At 47.1% G+C, this 21,191-nt stretch overlaps 6 protein-coding genes across 6 annotated transcripts; 4 read left to right on the top strand and 2 right to left on the bottom strand.

The window, feature by feature from the left end:
* Positions 1-1,657: 1,657 nt before the first annotated feature.
* Positions 1,658-4,754, top strand: RhiXN_10065 (heat shock protein HSP70 family protein; the record flags this gene model as incomplete). The annotated part of the gene is made up of 11 exons (XM_043329881.1): positions 1,658-1,870; positions 1,927-2,181; positions 2,238-2,337; positions 2,386-2,873; positions 2,932-3,014; positions 3,063-3,229; positions 3,287-3,407; positions 3,464-3,660; positions 3,711-3,915; positions 3,969-4,220; positions 4,271-4,754. 11 exons carry the CDS (start codon positions 1,658-1,660, stop codon positions 4,752-4,754), a joined length of 2,565 nt encoding a protein of 854 aa, XP_043182715.1.
* Positions 4,755-5,360: 606 nt separating this feature from the next.
* Positions 5,361-7,122, top strand: RhiXN_10064 (F-box-like protein; the record flags this gene model as incomplete). The annotated part of the gene is made up of 3 exons (XM_043329880.1): positions 5,361-5,378; positions 5,433-6,322; positions 6,453-7,122. The coding sequence occupies 3 exons, from the start codon at positions 5,361-5,363 to the stop codon at positions 7,120-7,122; spliced, it is 1,578 nt and encodes a 525-aa protein (XP_043182714.1).
* Positions 7,123-7,662: 540 nt separating this feature from the next.
* Positions 7,663-9,423, bottom strand: RhiXN_10063 (mitogen activated protein kinase; the record flags this gene model as incomplete). Its single annotated transcript, XM_043329879.1, has 13 exons — positions 7,663-7,745; positions 7,806-8,006; positions 8,096-8,174; positions 8,224-8,303; positions 8,353-8,424; positions 8,480-8,564; positions 8,619-8,738; positions 8,794-8,893; positions 8,950-8,993; positions 9,043-9,162; positions 9,219-9,241; positions 9,291-9,330; positions 9,382-9,423. 13 exons carry the CDS (start codon positions 9,421-9,423, stop codon positions 7,663-7,665), a joined length of 1,089 nt encoding a protein of 362 aa, XP_043182713.1.
* Positions 9,424-10,602: 1,179 nt separating this feature from the next.
* RhiXN_10062 (CHAT domain protein) lies at positions 10,603-13,471 on the bottom strand (the record flags this gene model as incomplete). Its single annotated transcript, XM_043329878.1, has 2 exons — positions 10,603-11,391; positions 11,447-13,471. 2 exons carry the CDS (start codon positions 13,469-13,471, stop codon positions 10,603-10,605), a joined length of 2,814 nt encoding a protein of 937 aa, XP_043182712.1.
* An 861-nt stretch (positions 13,472-14,332) lies between these two features.
* RhiXN_10061 (TCP-1/cpn60 chaperonin family (T-complex protein 1)) lies at positions 14,333-16,479 on the top strand (the record flags this gene model as incomplete). Its single annotated transcript, XM_043329877.1, has 9 exons — positions 14,333-14,369; positions 14,415-14,476; positions 14,524-14,603; positions 14,651-14,781; positions 14,837-15,457; positions 15,507-15,687; positions 15,743-16,097; positions 16,156-16,284; positions 16,339-16,479. 9 exons carry the CDS (start codon positions 14,333-14,335, stop codon positions 16,477-16,479), a joined length of 1,737 nt encoding a protein of 578 aa, XP_043182711.1.
* A 2,247-nt stretch (positions 16,480-18,726) lies between these two features.
* Positions 18,727-21,067, top strand: RhiXN_10060 (uncharacterized protein; the record flags this gene model as incomplete). Its single annotated transcript, XM_043329876.1, has 3 exons — positions 18,727-20,721; positions 20,776-21,003; positions 21,062-21,067. 3 exons carry the CDS (start codon positions 18,727-18,729, stop codon positions 21,065-21,067), a joined length of 2,229 nt encoding a protein of 742 aa, XP_043182710.1.
* Positions 21,068-21,191: the final 124 nt, after the last annotated feature.

The raw sequence follows: 21,191 nt of genomic DNA, 5'->3' as shown, positions 1-21,191 counted from the left end.
AACAGTAGAGTAACGAGGCTGTTCGAGATATCATGGGAATTTGCCATCTGACAGAAGCGCTCGATGTTTGACTTATTCCTAATGATCTGTTGCCACAGTTAATGTAAAGACTAGCCTTGTACTCTGTTGTGCTCTATCTATGTATTGGTGATGATTGTTGAGTAGGAATGATAGGATTTTAGCATGGCAACAGAGAGTGATGCTAGACCTGTCACTAATACAAGACGAGGGGCTAATATGAAAAAGGAGTAACCTATGTTCCAGACTGAAATCGAGAAAAGCCCTGTTACTCAAAAACAAGGTAGGCCAAGGATTCGCTGTACTCGAAGGGTTCTCATCTGTACCAAGGGAAACCAGCTGTCCCACGGCCACCCAGAGCCAGTAGGATACTGTTAACCCCTACGGGGGGTATGACAGACCACCTTAGTTAAATTCAAGCATAGTTTTCTTACGTTTTAGAATGCATCTCAGGACAGATATATATCTGTGATAGACCGTGTCATCGTAACAATCTCTCTCATTGGGTCGACCAGAAAATTTATCATAGATTTCACTGTGTGACTATGGAGGCTGATAATGCTCGATCGAGAGCAGTGCTGAAACCAGGTATTTATAATAAATCGGGGGGAGCATGGTTTAAAAACAACAAAATGGAAATGAAGACGACCATTGGCCATTTTGGGGGGGGGGGAGGCTCAATTGCGCAAAATTGAAAGTCATATTGCTAAGGGGGCGCCCAAACGGGTACAATAACCCATGTATCCTAATTCGAGAGCGCGATCGCGTATCATCCTGAGTAATTGGTGAGAAATGCACAGTGAAACGGGTAAACAATGAGCTCTATATTCTGAGGAGATGAGTTGTTAAGATGTGGCTCATTGATTGAACGCATGAATAAATGAAATGTTCGACCCGGGACTTTAGTGAGAAGTTTACGAACGGGATAATGATCATTTGACTGCCAAACGGTTACTTCCTAGACCTAAGATATGTAGAAAATCTGCAAAACTAGAAGTCACTATAATAATAAACACATGTGTTCCGTTGAGAGTTATACTCTCGTATCTTGTACAGAGGATGGAAGGTAACTTTTTTATTGTGTTGGGCCAGTTGAATCATGTATAAAAATGAGCCTTAGAGGGTACGCGCTTGCTGACATAATGACTCTGCCAAAAATGTTAGAATAGACTGATTTATGCGGTCTGAAGTCATGGTCCCAGGCCTTTGTCATGAAAGGACCCTTGTAATGCATAATATCAGCTTGTAGAAGTTGCTCGAATACTCCGTCATGGGTATAAACCAAAGATGAGTGCGTAGAAGGTGACATGGACCCAGTGGCTTCTAAGACCCGGACCGCCAGCGCAAGAGCCGGAACGCGTGCATATTATACTAGCCGATACAGAGATAGAATTATATGCGAGGGACCCATATAAAGCGCGACTCGGCAGAAATACGTGATTGCGAAGCGAACTCAGCCAAGTATCATCTGACTGGGGCGGCCCGGCGGTAAAGCTTCGGCGCTTACGCGAAGCACGTGATGAGGATAAGTTACCATTAAGTTTCAACGTGTCTCCACGTCACAACGCCAGCTCGACCTCGTCCAGCACATTAATAAATCGACTTGCAGGCTGGTCCTCGGAAGAACCCCCTTGCAAGGATGATCCCCCTCGTGGCGCTACTGGCGCTATGTTCGCCGGCGTTGGCCTCGATTCTCGCTGTCGATTATGGCTCCGATACCATGAAAGTCGCGCTTATGAAGCCTGGTGTGCCATTTGACGTTGTACTCGATCGAGACTCGAAAAGAAAGATTGCGAGTGTGGTTGGCTGGAAGGGTGAAGATAGGCTATTTGGGCAGGATGGGCGTAACCTGGTAAGTTTCCTCAATCACCTGATGCATACACGCATGCTTATTCCCTGCCGGTCTAGGCGACTCGGTTCCCCAGCGACACCTTTTCAGGTCTAAAGCCTGTGCAGGGCGTACTATTCGACTCGGGTACGACATCTTACTACACGTCAGCCGCCCAAATCGCCTTTGGACACACTTCACGGAATACCTTTGCCGCAAAAAGACCAAACGGAGATGAATACTCGGTCGAGGAGCTGGTAGCCATGCAGCTGGACTATGTTCGAGAACTAGCAAGCAGTGTTGCAGGCGAAAACGTTCGGGATATCCTTGTGACGGTGCGCCTCGTCTTGCTTTCAAAGTTAAATTCCTTATTTAATACAAATTCGATTAGGTTCCTGGATACTTTACTCAATTCCAACGACAAGCGGTTATTGACGCGACCGAGATTGCTGGAATGAAACTCATCACTCTCGTCAATGACGGAACAGCGAGTAAGTTCCCTTTTAATGGCAGATGGGAATTTGCTAACCCTATTCCAGTCGCCGTGAACTACGCTATGACAAGGCAGTTCCCCACTCGAGAGGTTCACATGATATACGACTCTGGCGCTGCTGCTACCCGGGCTACCCTCGTTTCCTTCCATACCACAACTACCCCTGCCATAAAAAAATCCGCCAAACCCGAAAACATCACCCAAATCACCGTCCTTGGATCGGGCTTTGACACACTCGCTTCTGGTACCGAGCTCACTCGACGAATCCAAACTCTTCTCGAGTCCAAGATCCCGTCGAATCTCAAGTCCGAGTTGATTGATCGTTCGTATGCCAAGCTGACTAGGGAGGCTGAGCGTATCAAGGCAATTCTGAGTGTTAATACCGAGGCCAATGCGGGCGTGGAAGGACTTGTCGCCGACCAGGATTTCAAGACCAAACTCGAGCGAAAGGAATTCGACAAGGCGACTGAGGATTTGTTCTGGAGGTTCCAGCAACCAATGTTGGATGCTCTTGACGGAACAGATGTCGGGCTTGTGAGTCGCGTGTTTTCTTGATTATACGCGTAGAGACGAACGTTTTATGTGGTTGCAGGCGGACGTCGAGAGCGTTATTCTTCATGGTGGTAATACACGCGTTCCCTTTGTCCAGACAGTTTTGAAGAGCACGGTTGGATCGTAAGTGTATCAACTCCTGGCTTGAACACTCTGCTTATCTTGACTTAGGGCCAAAATTGCTACCAATGTCAACGCGGACGAGGCCTGCGTTCTCGGCACTGCGTTCTATGGCGCTTCCCTCTCCCGCCAATTCAGGACCAAACCAATCAAAGTCCAGGATGCAGTCGTTCGTGAGGTCTTCCTTAGCTATACCGCCGAGAACAAGGGCAAGGATGGTGTGTACCAGGTCCCTGCTTTTTATTTATTTCGTTTATTAACAGCCATTTGATTAGGCAATCCTCGCACCATTACCAACGTGGTATTCCCGGTTAGGTCTGCGACTGGAGTTAAAAAGACCTTGACTCTCAAGCGCAAACAAGACTTTGATGTTGTCGTTGGATTCAAGGAGATTGAGTGAGTCTTGAGTCGTCTTGATTTTGTCGTGGTTTATTCATTTAATATATTTCTAGGCCTGCCGGTCAACCTGGCGCAAATGTTCCTACACTTCGGTATACCATCTCCGGCGTAGAAACCGCATACAATAACCTCACTGAACGCGGAGCAACCGATGCTGCTGTCAAACTCACCCTCCTCTATTCAGAGAGTGGTTTGGCGAGCATCACCGAGGCGGCTGTGGTTGGTACCGTCAAGGATGACAGTTTCACTGGTGTGTCTGTACGCTGCATTTCAAAGGCCCGGAGCTTATGAGAATTATAGGCAAGCTCAAGAACCTGTTTGGAGGATCTTCGAGCACTACAACTGGTACCGAGACCAGTACTGCTTCTGTTTCCGAAGGAACCAAGGTTGAAGATGAGCCCAAGGCACCTGTCGAGAAGCTCGAGTCGATTCCTATCACTGCAACCATCGAACCCGTGACTATCAAGCCGCTGTCCCTCGATGAGAAGAAGGCTGCTCGCAAACGGTACGTAATCCGACCGTGCATGTGATACTTGATACTTATTGCCACCTTGATAGCCTGATCGCTCTCAATGCCGCTGCCTCGGCCAAACGTGAACGTGAGGAAGCATACAACAACCTCGAAGGATTTTTGTACCGTCTCCGCCGCTTGCTTTCCGACGACTCGGACGAGTCTCCGTTCAATGGCTTCTCGACACCCGAAGAGAGGGCCAAGATTGAGGAGGCTGTCGATGCTGCTATGGAATGGCTTGATGGTGCTGGGTCCCACGCGAACGCCAAGGAACTGTGGGCCAAACGTGACGAGATTGAGTGAGTTAAATTCACGTCCGAGCACGAGCGAATACTAATTTATTATTCAGAACAATGGAGAAACCCATTCAACACAGGTACAAGGAAGCCGAGACCGGCCCCAAGGCCCTCAAGGACTTGCAGCAAGCCATGTTCGCGGCCAAGTTGTTCGTTTCTTCCGCCAAAGAAAACAGGACCAAGATCGAAGCCTTTAACAAACTCGTCGAGTCCGATCCTGATGGCGAACACGAACCTCTCGCTCCCATGGCCGAATTTACCGAAAAGGAGGTTCAAGAGGTCGAGTCGCTCATGGCCGAGAACGAAGTCTACCTGAACGAACGAGTCGACGTCCAGAAGAGCTTACCAAAACACGTAGATCCAGTCTTGGTCACGGCCGATATGAACTCGAGGGGGATGAAGATGCAGAGTCTTGTGCAAAAGTTGATGAAGAGGAAGCCCAAGGTTCGGGCTGTGAAAAAGGCGCAGACGACAAGCTCGACGAGCTCGGCCAAGGCGGAGGAGACGACCAAGGAAAAGGTCAAGGATGAGCTTTAGAGATGTTCTGTCTGAGTAGATGTACGATTTGAGATTGTTTAAAGTAATGGAATTTATGGATTTTCAAAACAATGAGGAAGTGAATGAGTGCACGCAGGTTATTACACCGTGGGCTCCTTATACGTGATGTGGAGTTAAGCACCCCTTGGACTCCTCAAGGAATTACCCCCTGCGAAGCAAACCAAGGCAGACATCATGTCTCACTGATTTTCCATTACTTTGCACCTGCTCAATCAGCCCCTCCACTTGAGACCGCTGAGGGCCATCGTATTGGCACATATAGCCATGACATATACTCCTCGAGCTCTCTAAGGTGTCTTTTTCATTAATAAATCCAAATAATTATAACGCATTAATCATGACCCTTTCTAATCTCGTATCCTGGGACTCATAATAAGCCAGTTTCTCTAGCAAGTGGTTTATGACTAGGTGTATCTGGGAGGTCGTTGTGCCTTGGTTCATCATATCCTATCAATCACCCGTGTCAGCCATTTGGAAGACTGGAATGTGACCCTAGGCATGTAGTGTAACAGCACGTGAGCGCATATCACTTGCTCCCAGCCTTCACACCTCTATTCGAGTTTCCATCATTATTCGAACAAGGTCATGTCAGATATCTCAACTGTGAAGCACTATGTTCATTGCTCTGTACATTAGTTAACTCGGCTTACTTAACAGTCACCCTATATCTGCGTGCGTGAGTGGGAGGCAGCTGGTACACATTTGGAACAGGCATTAATCGCCTATCATGATCACTGCCATGCTCTTAGTGCAAGACGGCTCGAATCTGCATCAGATGTCTACGACATAGTATCTCGAATAGATCACAGCCTAGAATCTTTTTACACCTCCCTAGAAAAGCAAATTGCGCAATCTCGTCGGACACTTGCTCTTATACGCAACAAACTAGTTGGCCAATTCTACACTCTCCCTGACGAGATCTTGGTCGAGATATTTACACTTGTCGTCTACGATCAATCAGATTCTCATGTGCCATTTATAGAGGACCACATTTCCAGGCTCTATTGTCAGCTAAATTCGCTGCTAGCCGTATGCAGTGTCTGGAGGAGGGTTGGAATATCGCACGGGGCTCTTTGGACATACATTCCTATCATCAGCCGAAAATCGGGATGGCCGGGACGATCCGTTACAGAACGGAGCTACGATCGAGCTGGTGGCCGGGAATTACACTTGATAGCGAGTATGGAGAAGGATGTCGATCATGATTTTACCGAAACCATCAGGAACAATTATAGCCGCTTTCGGTCGATAAATATCGTATTTGAGAACAAGATGCCACTGCGCCGAGGCATTCTGCCCTTGTTCAAGCGTAAACCTGCTTCACAAGTATTGATTGAATTATCGTTATATCATCTCTTGGACCCATCAGAAGAAGTCGGCCACGACCTTCCAGAAGAGATTACCTCTCTTACCTCTCTTCAGCCTTCAGCTCCATTCTCGAGTTCTATAGATCAAACCGTCAAACAACTTCGAGTGCTGCAGCTCAAACACATTCTTATCCATTGGAAACTCATGTCTCTTCCAAATCTGGTTGAGTTACGGATCGAGTCGGTGATGCTCGGTAATAAGTCATCACTCAGAGAACTCCTCTTCACCTTGTGCACGGCACCTCAATTGCAAAAACTGGAGCTTATATCCTTATATCTTTAAATGCTCTGATGGATCTAAACGATACAGCACCCGTACCAATTCAGGTTTCGCTCCCCAACCTACAGAGGCTTTACCTCGGGGATCTGTACGCCGACGACACCCGGCTCATACTGGAGTCAATCCCCCATCCTTATATCAAATATCCCTCTTCCTTACTCATAAGATGATTACCACCATAGGTACCAGCGCTGGACAAGAATTTATTCATGGCGTAGAGGATTTATTGCCCATGATCCACGGGATGAATGTCGATACGCTACTCATCCAAGGTGATGATATATGGGGGACCTGGATCCAGCCTACTCTACTCCAGAGTCTTCTGTGTTCGTTACCCCACGTACCTGTCCTCAAGGTGGACGCTTGTAAACTCGACCATGACAATTTGGAAGCTTTGACCAACCGAGAAAACGACATGAGCTTTCCCAAACTTTGCGAGCTTTACTTTAGCAATGTCGAAGTTGATTTCCATACTCAGGCGCAATTTGAAAGCTGGAAGAGATGCATATCCAGCCATCCGATTCGGCATATAATGTTTGGATCAACGACGGTCTGCAATCCGTCACATCTAGCTGAACAGAATCTCACCAGTGACTTCCCAGTTGTACAATGGCTCAGGGAAAAGGTTCCAGATTTTTGCCTCTTGGGTGAGAAATACACTCCACCCGAGTTTCAAACACACCATTGGCAGATGTGGTAGGGCTATGGTCTGAAGGTCTCGTAGCCAATATGCTTAATGTCATTGCTCCTTATTTCTTCCCAATAACTGCTGCATCATAATCATTGTTAGAAGTTTTAAGCTATGACAACCAAGTTGTTTAAATTATTGAGACAACGATCTGTTCTCCCAGAATACTTGGAGCTTCCTCCAACTCATTTAGGGTCCTATCCGTAATCTGAGAGCTTAAATGCTGGTTTCTGATGATCATATGACGTCATAGCCATCCCGAGGCGTGATTACATCGGGCAAAGGGCACATAACGAACAAGTTGTTTTATTTACGCACATACAGTGTTCGTCAATATGTAGCATCGTTTGGCCCCCAAACCTCGTAATACCGTGCGTTTATGATCACAACAGTTCATTGGCACCGAAAAAAGAAGATTAACCAAGTCCAATTGTGCCATTCATATATTCAATCTAGCTCATAAAAAACTTAAAAACAAAAAACTAGGGATAGGAATGATTATGCGTGTGCGTATCTTGTTCGAACCCTCGAGACTCAAACACGACCAGATGATTAGACGACCTGTCCTACGGGGGCGGCCAGAGCCCCTTGCGGGTTGTTGGGTTCGACATCCTGCTCGACGATTTGGTGGAAGTCTGTGTCCCACGTCGTGATTTGAGGGTGACGGGCTAACATGCATCGGAAGATAAACTCACCGAGGATCTCCGAGTACATCATGACCTTCCAGGTATCGACCGGAAGATCCGCATCGTTGAAGCTCCAGTCGAACGGTTCCGATGCGATGGGCTCGTCGGTTGGGTCGTGGTAAGGCGCCACGTACTCGTGCGAGAGAGCTTCGGCGGCAGTGATACGTTTTCGGGGGTCAAAGACAAGCATTCGTTCCAAGAGGTCGAGGGCTAATGGGTATATTCGGATTGAAGTGATCAAGGAAAGGAAGCATGAAGCGGTTGGCACGAGCAAGAAATAGAGTGAGTAGGGTACGAACCAACTGGGTCATTGGTCTTGAACTTTTGCGAGAAAGGTATACGTTCTCGCTTGGGCAAGCTTTGTACAAATCGCAAAGTCTGCACACCCCGTTAGTCTTGATTCTCTACCGTATTCACCGCCACTTACGTTCTCGCTACAGATGGTCTGAATAACGTCATCCGGAGGTGTGCCAAGGAGTTCGGTAATGATGGAGAATTGGTTCACGTCTAAATTGGAGGTGAGCGGACGGAAAGAAACAATCATGTAGCGACGTACGATCCTTCCCGGGGAAGAGTGGCTTGCCCTCGAGCATCTCCGCAAAAATGCAGCCAGTGCTCCAAATATCAACTTGATTGTATTTATTCATCAGAGCTTGTCCTTTGAGACTGGGGTCCAAACTTACCCGCTACGTCGTACTTTTGCCATGTCAGCATGATCTCAGGGGCACGATAGTACCGTGTGGAAACATATCCGGTCATTTGAGGATCCTGGCACGGTACACGTCAGGGAGGGACTATATACGGATGATCGGGGTATCGTACCTGCAACCTTGCCAGGCCAAAATCACAGATCCTAAGATCGCAATTTTCGTTGACGAGGATATTAGAAGGCTTCAAGTCACGGTGAATGACTCCTGCCGAGTGAACGTATTTGAGGCCGCGCTGAATTCGATAGTTTTTAGAATATGGTCGAGCTTTACGTGATCAAGTGGCTTACAAGGATCTGGTACAAGAAATATTGAATAAACTGCTTCTCGAGCGGACGCGAGGTGAGGAGTCGGTGCAAGTCGGTTCCGAGCAGTTCTGTAACAAAGTAACTGTCGCACCCTAGTTAAGTATCGCACCATGCTGCGATTGGGGATGAGACACATACATGTCTTCTTGTGGGGAAATAAACACATCGCTCAGGGAAATAATCTACGGGGTATCAGCATAGCGCCGAGTAATGGTATCAATTAAGTCTTACGTTCTCGTGTTTAATGTGCTTGAGGAGCTTGAGTTCGCGATATGTGCGTTTAGCAAGGACAGGCGTCGAAAAGGGTTTCATGATCTTCTTGATCGCGACCGCAGCTGCTGTCAATTCATCCTTGGCAGAGCTAATATCGGATCATTAGAATATAGTAACACTATACGCTAGGATACTTGCCAAACAAGGCCGAATGCACCTATGCCCAGTAAGTACGCACCACTCGGGCAAAGGGAATAAACACTTACCCATTCCAACTGGTTGCAGATCCACATATCGAGTCGTGACCTACGCCTTGCGTTTATAGAGTTCTCAATTTTATCCCAATTTTTTACTGACCTCGAAGGAAGTGCCGAAAATGCTGAGCTTGACAAAAGACATGGCGGGCGGAGGGAGAGTGTAAGTTACTTCCTCAAGACGTCATAGCCATTTTTCAGGGCGTGGGATGACGTAAGGCACGTGATGCTCTGCACACGGGAGGGGGTCTAGGCCTCGATACGGATATTATGCCCGTTGGTAATCGTCATTTATAAAGTGCTGTCACTGGTCGGTGGCCTCGAGGTTGCGAGCATGCGGTAGTTTAACGACTCATCGATTTGTAACCTTTGTTGTCAAATAGATCACTTGAGTAAAATTATCTCTTGTGGAACCTCAGCGATTCAGTGTGAAGACACAGCATATTAATATTCACGCCATTCTGCAGTATTAAGTCACTGGAATGACGATTATCTCATTTAAAGGGGGTAAGTGTGCAACTCGGGAGGGAGGCTACTCTGCTCAAGCCGTCCAACTATAAATATATGTTGATTATACGCGAGGGTTTTCTGGCCCCTTCATTGTATAAATGCGCCTCTTCTATATCCTTTTACCTTTCCGACTTTTCCGTTGTAGCAGTGGTGGGATATTCATGGTGTAACCTTCTCACAGATCTATAATATCAGTATGCCGACACTTGTTCAATGTGTCAGGCCTGAGCTTTCAACTACATGCGTCGATTGGGTAAGACACATCCGAGCGATATTATTAAATCCCTGATGGTATGACCAAACATATCAAATCTCTCCAGTACCCTCCAATTTGAGGATCAGTAAATCTGAGTGCACTGTTTGGGTCACATGTGAATGCGGAGTGCATTCGGTTGTAGTGGTAAAACGTTGATGGAACTTGAAAATATGAGAGTTGGGAGAATTAGGCGCAATATCAATGATCAATAAAGCATTGTAGTACAGCATACCCCGAGTAACGGTGGAGGAACGAACAGATGCAAGAAGAAGTATTCATTATGACACGCTTAGGGGTCAATATAATTCGTCTTCCAGTGTTGCTTCCTTTCTAACACTTTATAATTTAGGGGGTATGGGAAAATTATGACCCACATGCACATATAAAGTTATTAAACCTGCTGTTGTCGAGTTCTTCTGTCTGTCCATGCTATTCGTTCCCGATTATAGCACACTCCTATCTTTTCTGATTGTCGCGATACAACAAAAATGTGTATTCATTTTCATCTCGAATGCTTAAACGGCTTCTTAAACCGTTATCAATTAATCCTACATAAAACTACGACCCAATATGGATATAAGGCACCCAGCGATGATATTCCTTTTCTCCAATCTTCTGCCGCAACTCATCGACCGCCTTATGTAGCGCCTTTCCTGCCTCTCCACCCCCTATCTTCCCGCATTTCATCAGCTCCGCATAGAAAGTATTGGCTACTACCACTGCATCGTCATCACGAACTGACCACCTTGTGGCAATCACACTTGGATATCCCGCCATGAGCATTCCTGACGCAAGGTGTATGGCCTCGTCAGGAAGGTTCTCGTCTCCTGTTGCCGTCTGGCAAGCAGCAAGATATGCTAGGCCTTTATTCTTGAACGACTGTCGATTGATAGCAGAAAGCGTGAGCATATCTTGATGAAGGTAAAACCCACTTTTTGTGGGATCTGTGAAGTCTTGGGAAGCGTGACAAGCAAAATGTACCCAATCATGTTCATCCATGGTCTCTAGAGCGATCATAGGGGTCGCTTGATCGTTGGTGAGCTGTGTGTACTGTATTTGATTTTCTACACGGGACCTGACCGCTGCAAGCTCCAGGTCAACCCCAGGTAGTGAACTAAAGCCTGGTGTCTGCGTTTGTCCGACTGCCAGCAGTCGGATGTTACGGGTTAACGTGCGCGTGTTGGGAGATAAGAGAGTCGAAAGGATGGGCGAATAAGAGGATATGACATAATCAAACACTCTTGATCGAGGTGTGTCATAGTCGCCAGCCGCATGCAAAGGTAGGAAAGTCGCCATGCCCGTAGGGCACCATGTGATATGAGGAAGAGCTTCTGTCGAAACACGGTCCTTTTGAACTATCGTTAATGTCCACGCATTATGAATCTCACTTCACTAAGCCTACCATGTACCCTAGATAATCTAGCACCGGCCTAACAATCTGGATCCAGACAGTATGCAACGCTTCCCCGAACCTGTCGTCATGTTCTTCGTGTATAGCTCTACGAAAGCCCCCGTCGCGAAGGCCATTAACAGAGGGACTGATTTGAGAGTGAGCACGAATCGCGCTCTCTTCTGTGAAATCCGGGAAAGGAATGTGTTGGACGTCAGATTTTCCGGGCAAAATAATGAGCGCATCAGATCCTTCCGTATGGCAATTAATTACTACAATTGGGCCGTACTGGGCAGCATTAACGAGAGCAGCTGCCTGCTTCGGCTGAAGGAAGTTCGTAAATCCAGGAAGGCGACGCACTGCCAACAGCAATTTTTCATATTCTAAAGCCAGACGACGGTGCTCCAGACCGACTTCTTCCGCAGTTAGTGACCCAGAGGCCAGAGCTAGAGATTCACGGGATTCAGAACTGGCATCGTTCAACTGTTTAGCGACTCCCCGGAGGCGGATTGCCAGTTCTGGATGGGAAGAATGTAGTTCATCAAGAGGTGAACGGAGCATCAGGCTTTGAGTCCATACTACGCAGCGCCCATACTCTATCCATTCGAGAGCCAGTGCGTATTTTGAATAATAAGTAGCAGTCGAGGCCGCGTCTACCGCCAGGTTGACCGCCGCCTTTAGATCTTCGTAGCGTTGATTGTTGGTAGCGCCCAACCAAATATATTGCGGCAGAAGGTCCATTGCAGTTTGGTAGGCTTCAAGGCAATGGAGGGCATCGCAGCCAGTGGCTAGCGCTGCCCAATTACGTGCGACCTCGAACCTGGCGCTTGGGGATCCGCTCGAGGACTTGCAAGCCATACGAAAAGAGTTCAATGTGGATTCCAGAAATAGTTCACTGCCTGTGGTCTCGTACTGGAGGAAGCAAAGTTTTGCGACGAGGGAGTGCTTTGTGGGAAGCGTAGGATGACCTTCAGGGGTAAGTTCGAGTGCACGACGGGCATGAACTATTGCCTCTCCTAGATCGCTAAACTCTTTCTCTTTGATAAAACGATCACCATGGGCTTCTCCCAATATATTCAATATATTCGGTAATTCGGGGTGCTTTTCTGGGGTGGAATGCGCCGCACGTGATAAAAAGTCTATGGCTTTGTTAAGATCCTCCAGCTCGCCCAGTTGTCTGAATCGCTCAATGCAAGACGCGCCTAGATCAGCAAGCCATTGCGGTACATCTGGATGTCCGTTGGGAAGAAGAGAGAGTGCAGTTGTACCGTAAGCAATTGCACTGTCGTTATCGGGAACTTCGCCTAGGCGTTGAAATCGGCTACGGTAAGATGTGCAAAGGTTACCAAGTCGGTGCGCTCGGTCTTGGTGATTGATGGGGGTCAGATTAATTGCACGATGCATATACTTTATTGATTTGTCGAGGTCCTCTATCTCGTTCAGGCGCTTGAACCGATCGCCACATGACACTCCTAAGCGATCAAGCCAGCGTGGTAAATCTGGATGGTCATCGGGGGCTACAGCAACAGCAGAGTAGCAGCGTTTAATTGCTTCATCGCTATCGGAAAGTTCACCTTGATGGCGGAAACGATCCCCATAAATTGTTCCTAGATTACTGAGTCGGGAGGGTAAGTCTTGATGACCAATGGGAGTCAGGTTTACAGCACGGGTCGTATAGTCCATCGCTCTCTCTAGGTCAATGGGTTCTCCTAACTGCCGAAAACGATACTGATAAAGTTCTCCAAGGTCACAAAGTCGCTTTGCCGTGTATGGACTACCATCGGGTGTTAATTGGAATGCACGAAGTAGGTATTTTATGGCATTTTCGAGATCGCCTATCTTGTTCAGGGACTTAAACCGTCCGAGATGAGAATATACAAGAGTGCAAAGCCACCTCGGCAAGTCTCGGTGAGTCTCCGGGATAAAAGCAAGCGCGCGAGATACGTATTCCATGCGAGATTCAAGATCGGCATGATCATAAGAAAGTTCACTGAGCGCGCGAGTAGCACGCTCTGCTTCTTGCTCCAAATGATCCATTGTTAAAAGAACAAGTTGATTGTTAGGGGCTCCCTGATTCCCCTGAGTACCCCCTTGTCCGTTTTCGCCAGTAGTGGGCGGGGCGACCCTGCGTAATCTTCCTCCATGGATTTTGCCTAGATTGTTGAGGCGATTTGTGGAGCCTGGCCAGCCGCAAAACAGGACGCAGAACCGTTCAGCCAAGGTGGGCACAAGAAATGGTAATGAATGTGAATGTGAGACGTTCGGCGTACTGAGATGTTATATTTCTTAAGCTCACCGTTCATTGGTTCTTGTACGGACTCAGTAATGTTTGACTAGACAAACCAGCACAATAGTTTAGTCGTGGCTATAAGGAACCGACTTAACCAACCAAGTCTGGGTTTTGTTATAAGGAGTCGGAGGAGATTCCTGAAGGAATCCCTGATGAGTCCCTGGATATAAGCTCCCATTTTGGTGAGCTTAGGTAGAGTCTGCCACGCGCATTAGACAAACTAAGCATGATCCGGATAGATAATGCCGAGGTTATCTGATCTGTAGAGGAAATAAACTGTAATTGGTTCGCTGGATATGTATCTTTACAGGGGTGCAAAACTCTCTCGATTATTTATGGATTCGTGAACGCGAGTAGGCGCTTCAAACTTGAGACGGAGTCAAATGCTTCCGATGTCCCCTTAGGGCGTTTCTGAGTTATTTGGGTGAGAATGAGTTAGCCATAAAAACCGGGGCACTTTCCAACAAAAACTCATTGCAGCCTACTGAATTTTATCATCAAGTATTCCGTGGCCGCCGTATTGTGGCTGTGCTCAATAAGAGCTGAGCTCATCCACGTGATGACCTCAAATTGCGACACGACCCTAACCCTCTCGACGCGCATCCACAATGCAAGCTCCCGGACAAATGCCCGTGTTCGTAATGAGTAAGACATACTTATTTTAATTAAATACTATGCTAACTATGATAGACACTACCCCTGAGCGCCAGAGTGGTCGAAAAGCTCAAGTCGCAAACATTACTGCCGCTAAGGTAAGCTTTATTGTCCCGCGCGTGTTGCCATCTGACGCGCTCTCAAGACTGTTGCAGATGTTATCCGAACATGTCTTGGCCCTAAGGCTATGCTGAAAATGATTTTAGATCCCATGGGTGGAATTTTGTAAGCCTTGCTCGTCTTTTTCGGTCTACTTTACTCATCTTTTGTAGATTGACGAACGATGGAAATGCTATCCTACGAGAAATTGATGTTGCACATCCAGCTGCAAAGAACATGATTGAACTTTCAAGAACTCAGGATGAAGAGGTCGGAGACGGTACTACCAGTGTTATTATCCTCGGTTCGTACAGTTTGTGACCCGGCCGCCCTACACGATACTTATATTAGAACTCCAGCTGGAGAGGTTCTTGCCCACACTCTCCCACTCCTTGAGCGATCCATTCATCCCGTGCGAATTATTGCTGGCCTCAATGCTGCGCTTGCCACCGCTCTCGAAACTGTCAATCGCATTTCCATTCCTATTGACCCCAATTCCGATGAAGACATGCTTGCGCTTATCAAAACTGCAATTGGTACCAAGTTTGTCGCTCGGTGGTCGGACCTCATGTGTTCTCTCGCGCTCAAGGCAGTAAGAACCGTGACGCAAGGTGGAGAAACTCAGAGTGTTGGCGGAGTGCAGATCATTAACGGAATGACGACAATCGATATCAAGCGATATGCGCGAGTGGAAAAGGTTCCAGGCGGAACAATCGAAGAGTCGCAGGTTCTGTCAGGAGTCTTAATTAACAAGGACATCACTCACCCCAAAATGCGACGACGAATTGCGAATCCTCGTATTATCCTTCTCGATTGTCCATTGGAATACAAGAAAGGTGAAAGCCAAACAAATATTGAAATTTCCAAAGAAGAAGATTGGGCTCGTATTCTTGAAATCGAGGAGGAACAAATCAAGAAGATCTGTGAAAAACTCATCGAGTTCAAGCCGGACTTGATCATCACAGAGAAGGGAGTCAGTGGTATGTATAGACGCTCTGTATTGAATTCTTTCCAGTTAAGTATATGTAGATCTCGCCCAGCATTACCTCCTCAAGGCAAATATCACTGCCCTTCGCCGAGTACGCAAGTCCGATAACAACCGTATTGCGCGCGCCACTGGAGCTACAATTGTGAATCGAGTCGAAGACCTTCGTGATTCCGATGTGGGTACCCAGTGTGGAATGTTCTACATTGAAAAGATGGGAGATGAGTGCGTTCGAAGCGTGTCTTCACATATCACATTGGCTAATGCAATGCACTCGCAGATATTTCACGTTCCTCACAGAATGTACATCCCCCAAAGCATGCACTATTCTTCTGCGTGGACCCAGCAAGGATATCCTCAATGAGATCGACAGGAACTTGGCAGACGCGATGGCAGTCGCACGCAATGTCGTGCTCAACCCTCGGCTTATTCCAGGTGGAGGTGCTGTAGAAATGGCGGTTGCTCGGGCTTTGACCGAGAGTGGAGCGACGGGCGTGGCTGGAAAGGAAAAGGAGGTGGCCGGAGCAGCTCAGGGCGCTGTCTTCAAGGCTGTGGCAGACGCTTTAGAGGTTATCCCTCGGACCCTAGTGCAAAACGCGGGTGGGAACGCGATCAGGGTATTAACCGAACTGAGAGTGCGTTTTTGCACATCCATCAGCTATAATGAGTCCACTAACTCTATCGTGACAATAGGCTAAACATGCTGCGGGCGAGCACACTTGGGGAATCGATGGAAATGTCGGAAAGATCGCCGATATGAAGACATATGGTCTATATGAGAGTGCAAGTGTCAAGATCCAAACGCTCAAAACTGCTATTGAGGTATGCAAGTCTACAAGAGCTCCACAGCCCATGTAATTTATCTGTATTCGTCAGGCAACACGTGTCCTACTCCGCGTGGACGATATTGTCCAAGCAACTCGCAAGGATAAGTCTGGAGGCGGTGGTGGGGGCGCACCAGCTGTGCAAGATATGGGCCAGGGTCCTGATGGAGAGGGAGAGCCAGAGATGCCATAGGACAGTTAATTCGATAGGAATCAAATCACAGTATTTAAGTGCATATAGTCAACGGTCATTATGCAAATCCGAGTATTGTACACACGGGTGGAGGGCTTATAGCATTGATGGAGGGATAAGGTATCAAAATCAAATTTAAACTCATAGAAAATGACCTCGTAGTCGAATTGAGGGAACGGGGTGAAATCGACATCTCTATAGAGCGCTTAAGTAAAGCCGTCCAGATACACACCGCATATAGTATATAGAGCGCTGCCCTGCGCGCCCGGGGGGGATTAGGTTCTGGCCCAAACTACACGCCACCCTGTAGATATGACCATATGCTAAATCTTGGGGAGGTAAAGAAATATTCATCAGCTGAACAAATACATTCCCATGAACATCCCCCACGGCCTATTGGGTAGCGTGACCTTTCCTGGAGCTGAGCTCAAGGGCATAGCGGAAGTGCAATCCAGTTGCCAGCAAAACTCAGGATCCTTCTTCGAAGATTTATTTGACTGGACTGAGTTAACCACTGGTTTCTCCCACCACAACAAATGATAAAACTAAGCACATCGAGCGCAGCTGCATTTTCTAAATTCACAGATTCTTTACAGTCTTCATCAGAATCAAAACCTGTAGTTTACACGAGAGTGCGACTATCGAGATCGAAATGCTCAATATGACCAGGGAAATCCCTTTCCGAGGAGTGCCCGCGGCTTACGTAATTAACATTCTTGAAGGTAACCCGCATCTCACTGAGGATGTATAACGTAGTCTGAGTGGCTTAAAAGGACTTGTTGGAACAGACATACTGGCCATATATGATATAGACTTGAGATGTTGCTATGGGAGAGAGAAGTAGTGATGTTATAGTTCATACCTCTACAAGTATGTGAATCCGGTATTGACATGCACATATAGCAAAGGGTCGCGCTGGTGTAACATGACGATATATGCGCGCGAAAAACAAGGCAGTCTTGAAGCATTATTTCTGTTACGGAGGTAGGGATGTTCCCGAGTATACTCTCATAAAGATCGGCTGAGCAACAGATCACATAGAGTAAGATGAACCGGTTCTACCTCGTACCGGCAACTATTCATTTATGCTTCTGCTGCTGGGACTACCGGTTTGCGTATGCATGTCAGAGAATAGACAAGCAAATCGTCCTGGCGCAATACAAGTCCCCGAAACTGGCACCACTTTCCATAACAAGATATCCGCCGATAAGGTCTTAAATTTTATTTGAATGGGACCAATAGAGTTTCGGGGAACTTTCGGTCTTCTACTCACTTTTCCAGATGAAGAACATTTAGCTGCAGCAGCGCAAAAGATGAACACGCGAATTACATGGCCACGATGCATCTGGTCCACCCCTGTTGAGTGCTATCGGCCGTCGAGTGTTTTCCACATTGATCATCATGAGGTTTTCCCAGTGACAAGGGTGTGCGTTTGGGGTCGTTTGAATTAGTGGCGAAAGAAATTAGGGGGTACAGGTGTAGAGAAGCTTGACAAGTACTGCAGGCGTAATTGGATCCACAGGCGCAGCACAGCAATAGCCATCACCAAGTAAGGTGGGGGGCTCTGGCTCCAGATCAGTGCTCGGGCTTGGGTAGTTCTCGACTGCTCGCTGGAAGATTCATTTATGCCATATTTTATTCCAACTTAATTAGCAAAGTACTAGGGTTGAATTGTAGGATTGGAGTAGGTACTTTAATACGATAGCAGCGCTACAAAATTAAATCAACCTACGTAGATTCCATAATTTATGGGCTTCTCATTTCGCACCATAGGATGTTGGACTCGAGAGTAAATCATGTGTGCAGTACCTGCCAAATTATTACCGGAAACATTATTTCAGATGCCATCATTCTTTGTAGTCAAAGCTTTCTATGTAAACGATACCAGGAACATCTCTGAAGTTCTACTCGTAGCCCCCACAGCTCTCGTAGCTCACATGGACCATGGAGGCTTCAGAACCTTTGCCGATAGACTCACATCGGAATGAATAACGCTACCTCAGATCAAGCGCCCTTTCAAACGCTGCACTGCCTGAGACAAATTTCGTTATGCGAAGTCGAAAAAATCTCGCCCCGAGCACACTTCTTTAACGTGATGTGATGCTGTGGGCTCAAACCCATTGGTCGATATCAAATCCTTTGACTAATGTGCTAGCTCCTGCTTCCACAAACCGCCACAGCCAGCCTTAAGGTATATTAAGTGGAGAGAACTATACTCAGGTCACCATTCTTCCCTGTCGCTTCACCATGCCTCGTCCTAATAGCCTGGATTTATCACATCGAATCTGCTATGTCCCTAATATGTCACTTAGACTTATAGCCCATGGGAGTGATGGCAGGCTGCGAATCCTTTTTGACGGGCCCGAATTCATGGCCTGGCGCGGTATTTGGGGAAGTACTGTGTTCTTCAAAAGGCTCGAATATCGTAAATTGCGATCTGGTGTTCAACATGAGTTCATACTCCTTCGAGGTCTCTCCAAGTCCAAGAATTCAAATGAACTGCGTCAATCCACAGTGCCCCCGAATCTCTCAAACTCAACTTCTTCTCCAGCCACTACAAACTCTAATCCCATTTGGTGGACAAACGTCCCCGACAATGTTTACGAATACGTGTTAAAGTTCGAGCGCGAGGCAAGCCCAGAGCATCAACTGAACGCGCTCGTACGAACTGAAGCCTACGATTATGTCGATTTCAAAGAGTTTGCATACCTTAGTAGCAATGAGCGAAGCTCCACTGTTGAGCTCGCTATAGAGTTCCCAGAGCCAGTTGCGCTTGAACAAGTCATCAAGATCTCCGCCAGCATATCCAAACATCAAGACGCCCAGTTGTACACCCTGAGTCAATTCAATTGCTTCTTCTATTGCTGGAATATTGTCGCTATACTGCTTCGGCTACATGTCGATTGGGCAATCGCACTACGATCTGATGCTACGACAACCACTCAGCTACTTACCGCAAGGATGGTCGAACTAAGCGACACTCAACGCACTAGACCCGGACCTAGAAACTTCAGAGCCAAGGCCGCCCCTGAACTTCGGCCAAATCTAGCTCTGCTCCTTGCAGGGGAATATAGTCGCAATGGACTGCCAGCTGACTCCCTTGAGCGAAAGTTTATCAAACGGTGCCAAGATGAAATCGAGAATTCATTTATGTTCCGAAAAATCCTGGATCTCCTTCAGCTCCCACATAGGTTTCCACTGTGGATTCGTGATGACATAGGCGTTATTCGCGACCATGTTAGAGAACTTTTACATAAACTTGCAGATTTAACGATTGGCCTGGCGATTGAAGGAACAGAAGAGTCCACTATCAGTGACTTGTTTTTGCATGACCGGCACATAGAGGGCCTGAGGCCAGAATGGAAGGATAGAATTGAGAAGGAGGTTAATAAACTAATCGATATATATCTCAATAGGATGTGGAGCGCTTTCGGCGAAGCACTAAAACAAACAGAAGCTGCCAATCGTGCGGGACGGTTTGTAGATTCGAAAACAATGCACCGCCGTTCCAATGCACTCCAGCGCATCGGCAACTCCCCTCTTATTCTTCGTGCCCGCCTAACTCCAGTGGGACTTCGGGCTGCATGGAATGCAGCACAACTGCGCGCGTCCCTTAACCCTATCGAATCACCTGTTTTGCCCCTTATTATGCTAATGAGAACGCTGAAGGATATTCCAAACCAAGTTCAGCACGTCTCAGGCATCGCTGCTAACTTCGTATCTGTTCTATCCATGAGGCGTGATGTAGCTATGAACGAGATGGATCAAGTCAGGGCTCAAACTAAAAAAGCCAAATCTCGGCCCCAGCCTCAAGCTCAGCTTCAGTTCCCGGGTCAGTTTCAAGCCCCAGCCCAAGCCCAGGCCACAACTCTGCCCCCGTCCAGTGTCAACATGACTAGAGGTACAAACCCACTGAGTCTAGAAAGGTCGAATGTACTGGGAATGATGTCAGACATTAATCTCATGCAACCGGAGCTCGAAGACCAAGTGGTTTGCGAACTCGAAAAGTCTATCAAAGACCTAGCTCTCACGGATCCCAAATGCAGCATGCATGAACTTCGATTGGTCACACTCGAAATGTTAATATGTCTCAAAGAAAAAGGAAAGAAGATAAACTTTGGATTACCCTTCCAGAGTATCTGGAAAATATGCTTATGGTACTGCCTTGGAGAAGAAATCACCAAAGTGCTCGAGGAAGCGGCAGAGCGGCGACTGGGAAACAGGATTCGATGTTGGTTGCGAGTAAGTGCCTTTGATCCTACCTTGGTTTTAATTCTGAATCTAACAATTACCCAGAAATCTAAAAGCGACTCTCGTGGGGAAGAGCAACCCATGTTGGTCTCGGAGATCCACACCTTTATTCACGAAAGGATTAAGAACCTAAGCGAAATGATACATAACCAACGAGGACCCGGGGCTCCTGAAGCCTGTCGGAAAGAGATAGAAAATGCCATGGATACAGTGTGGAGAGGGGTTATAGGGAAAGATATAAGCGTAGAAGTACCAGGAGAACAACAGGATAGAGTGAGTGTTCATACCAGCACAAATTACATGGTGATTCACACAGATATATCTGATATAGCATTAGCGCTCTTCATTCTCTTATAACACTAGTTTCATCGTTACCCCAGCATAGTATGAGATTTCTTGTATATATTGGCTTTGAACGAGAATATCAGGTGAATGTAAGGTCTTGAGTTATATGCACTATA

The sequence above is a fragment of the Rhizoctonia solani genome, chromosome 8, assembly GCF_016906535.1.
Source record: "Rhizoctonia solani chromosome 8, complete sequence".
Classification (NCBI taxonomy): Eukaryota; Fungi; Basidiomycota; class Agaricomycetes; order Cantharellales; family Ceratobasidiaceae; genus Rhizoctonia; species Rhizoctonia solani.
The sequence above is the reverse complement of the archived record's forward strand: the minus strand, read 5'-3'. Positions and strand labels throughout refer to the sequence as shown.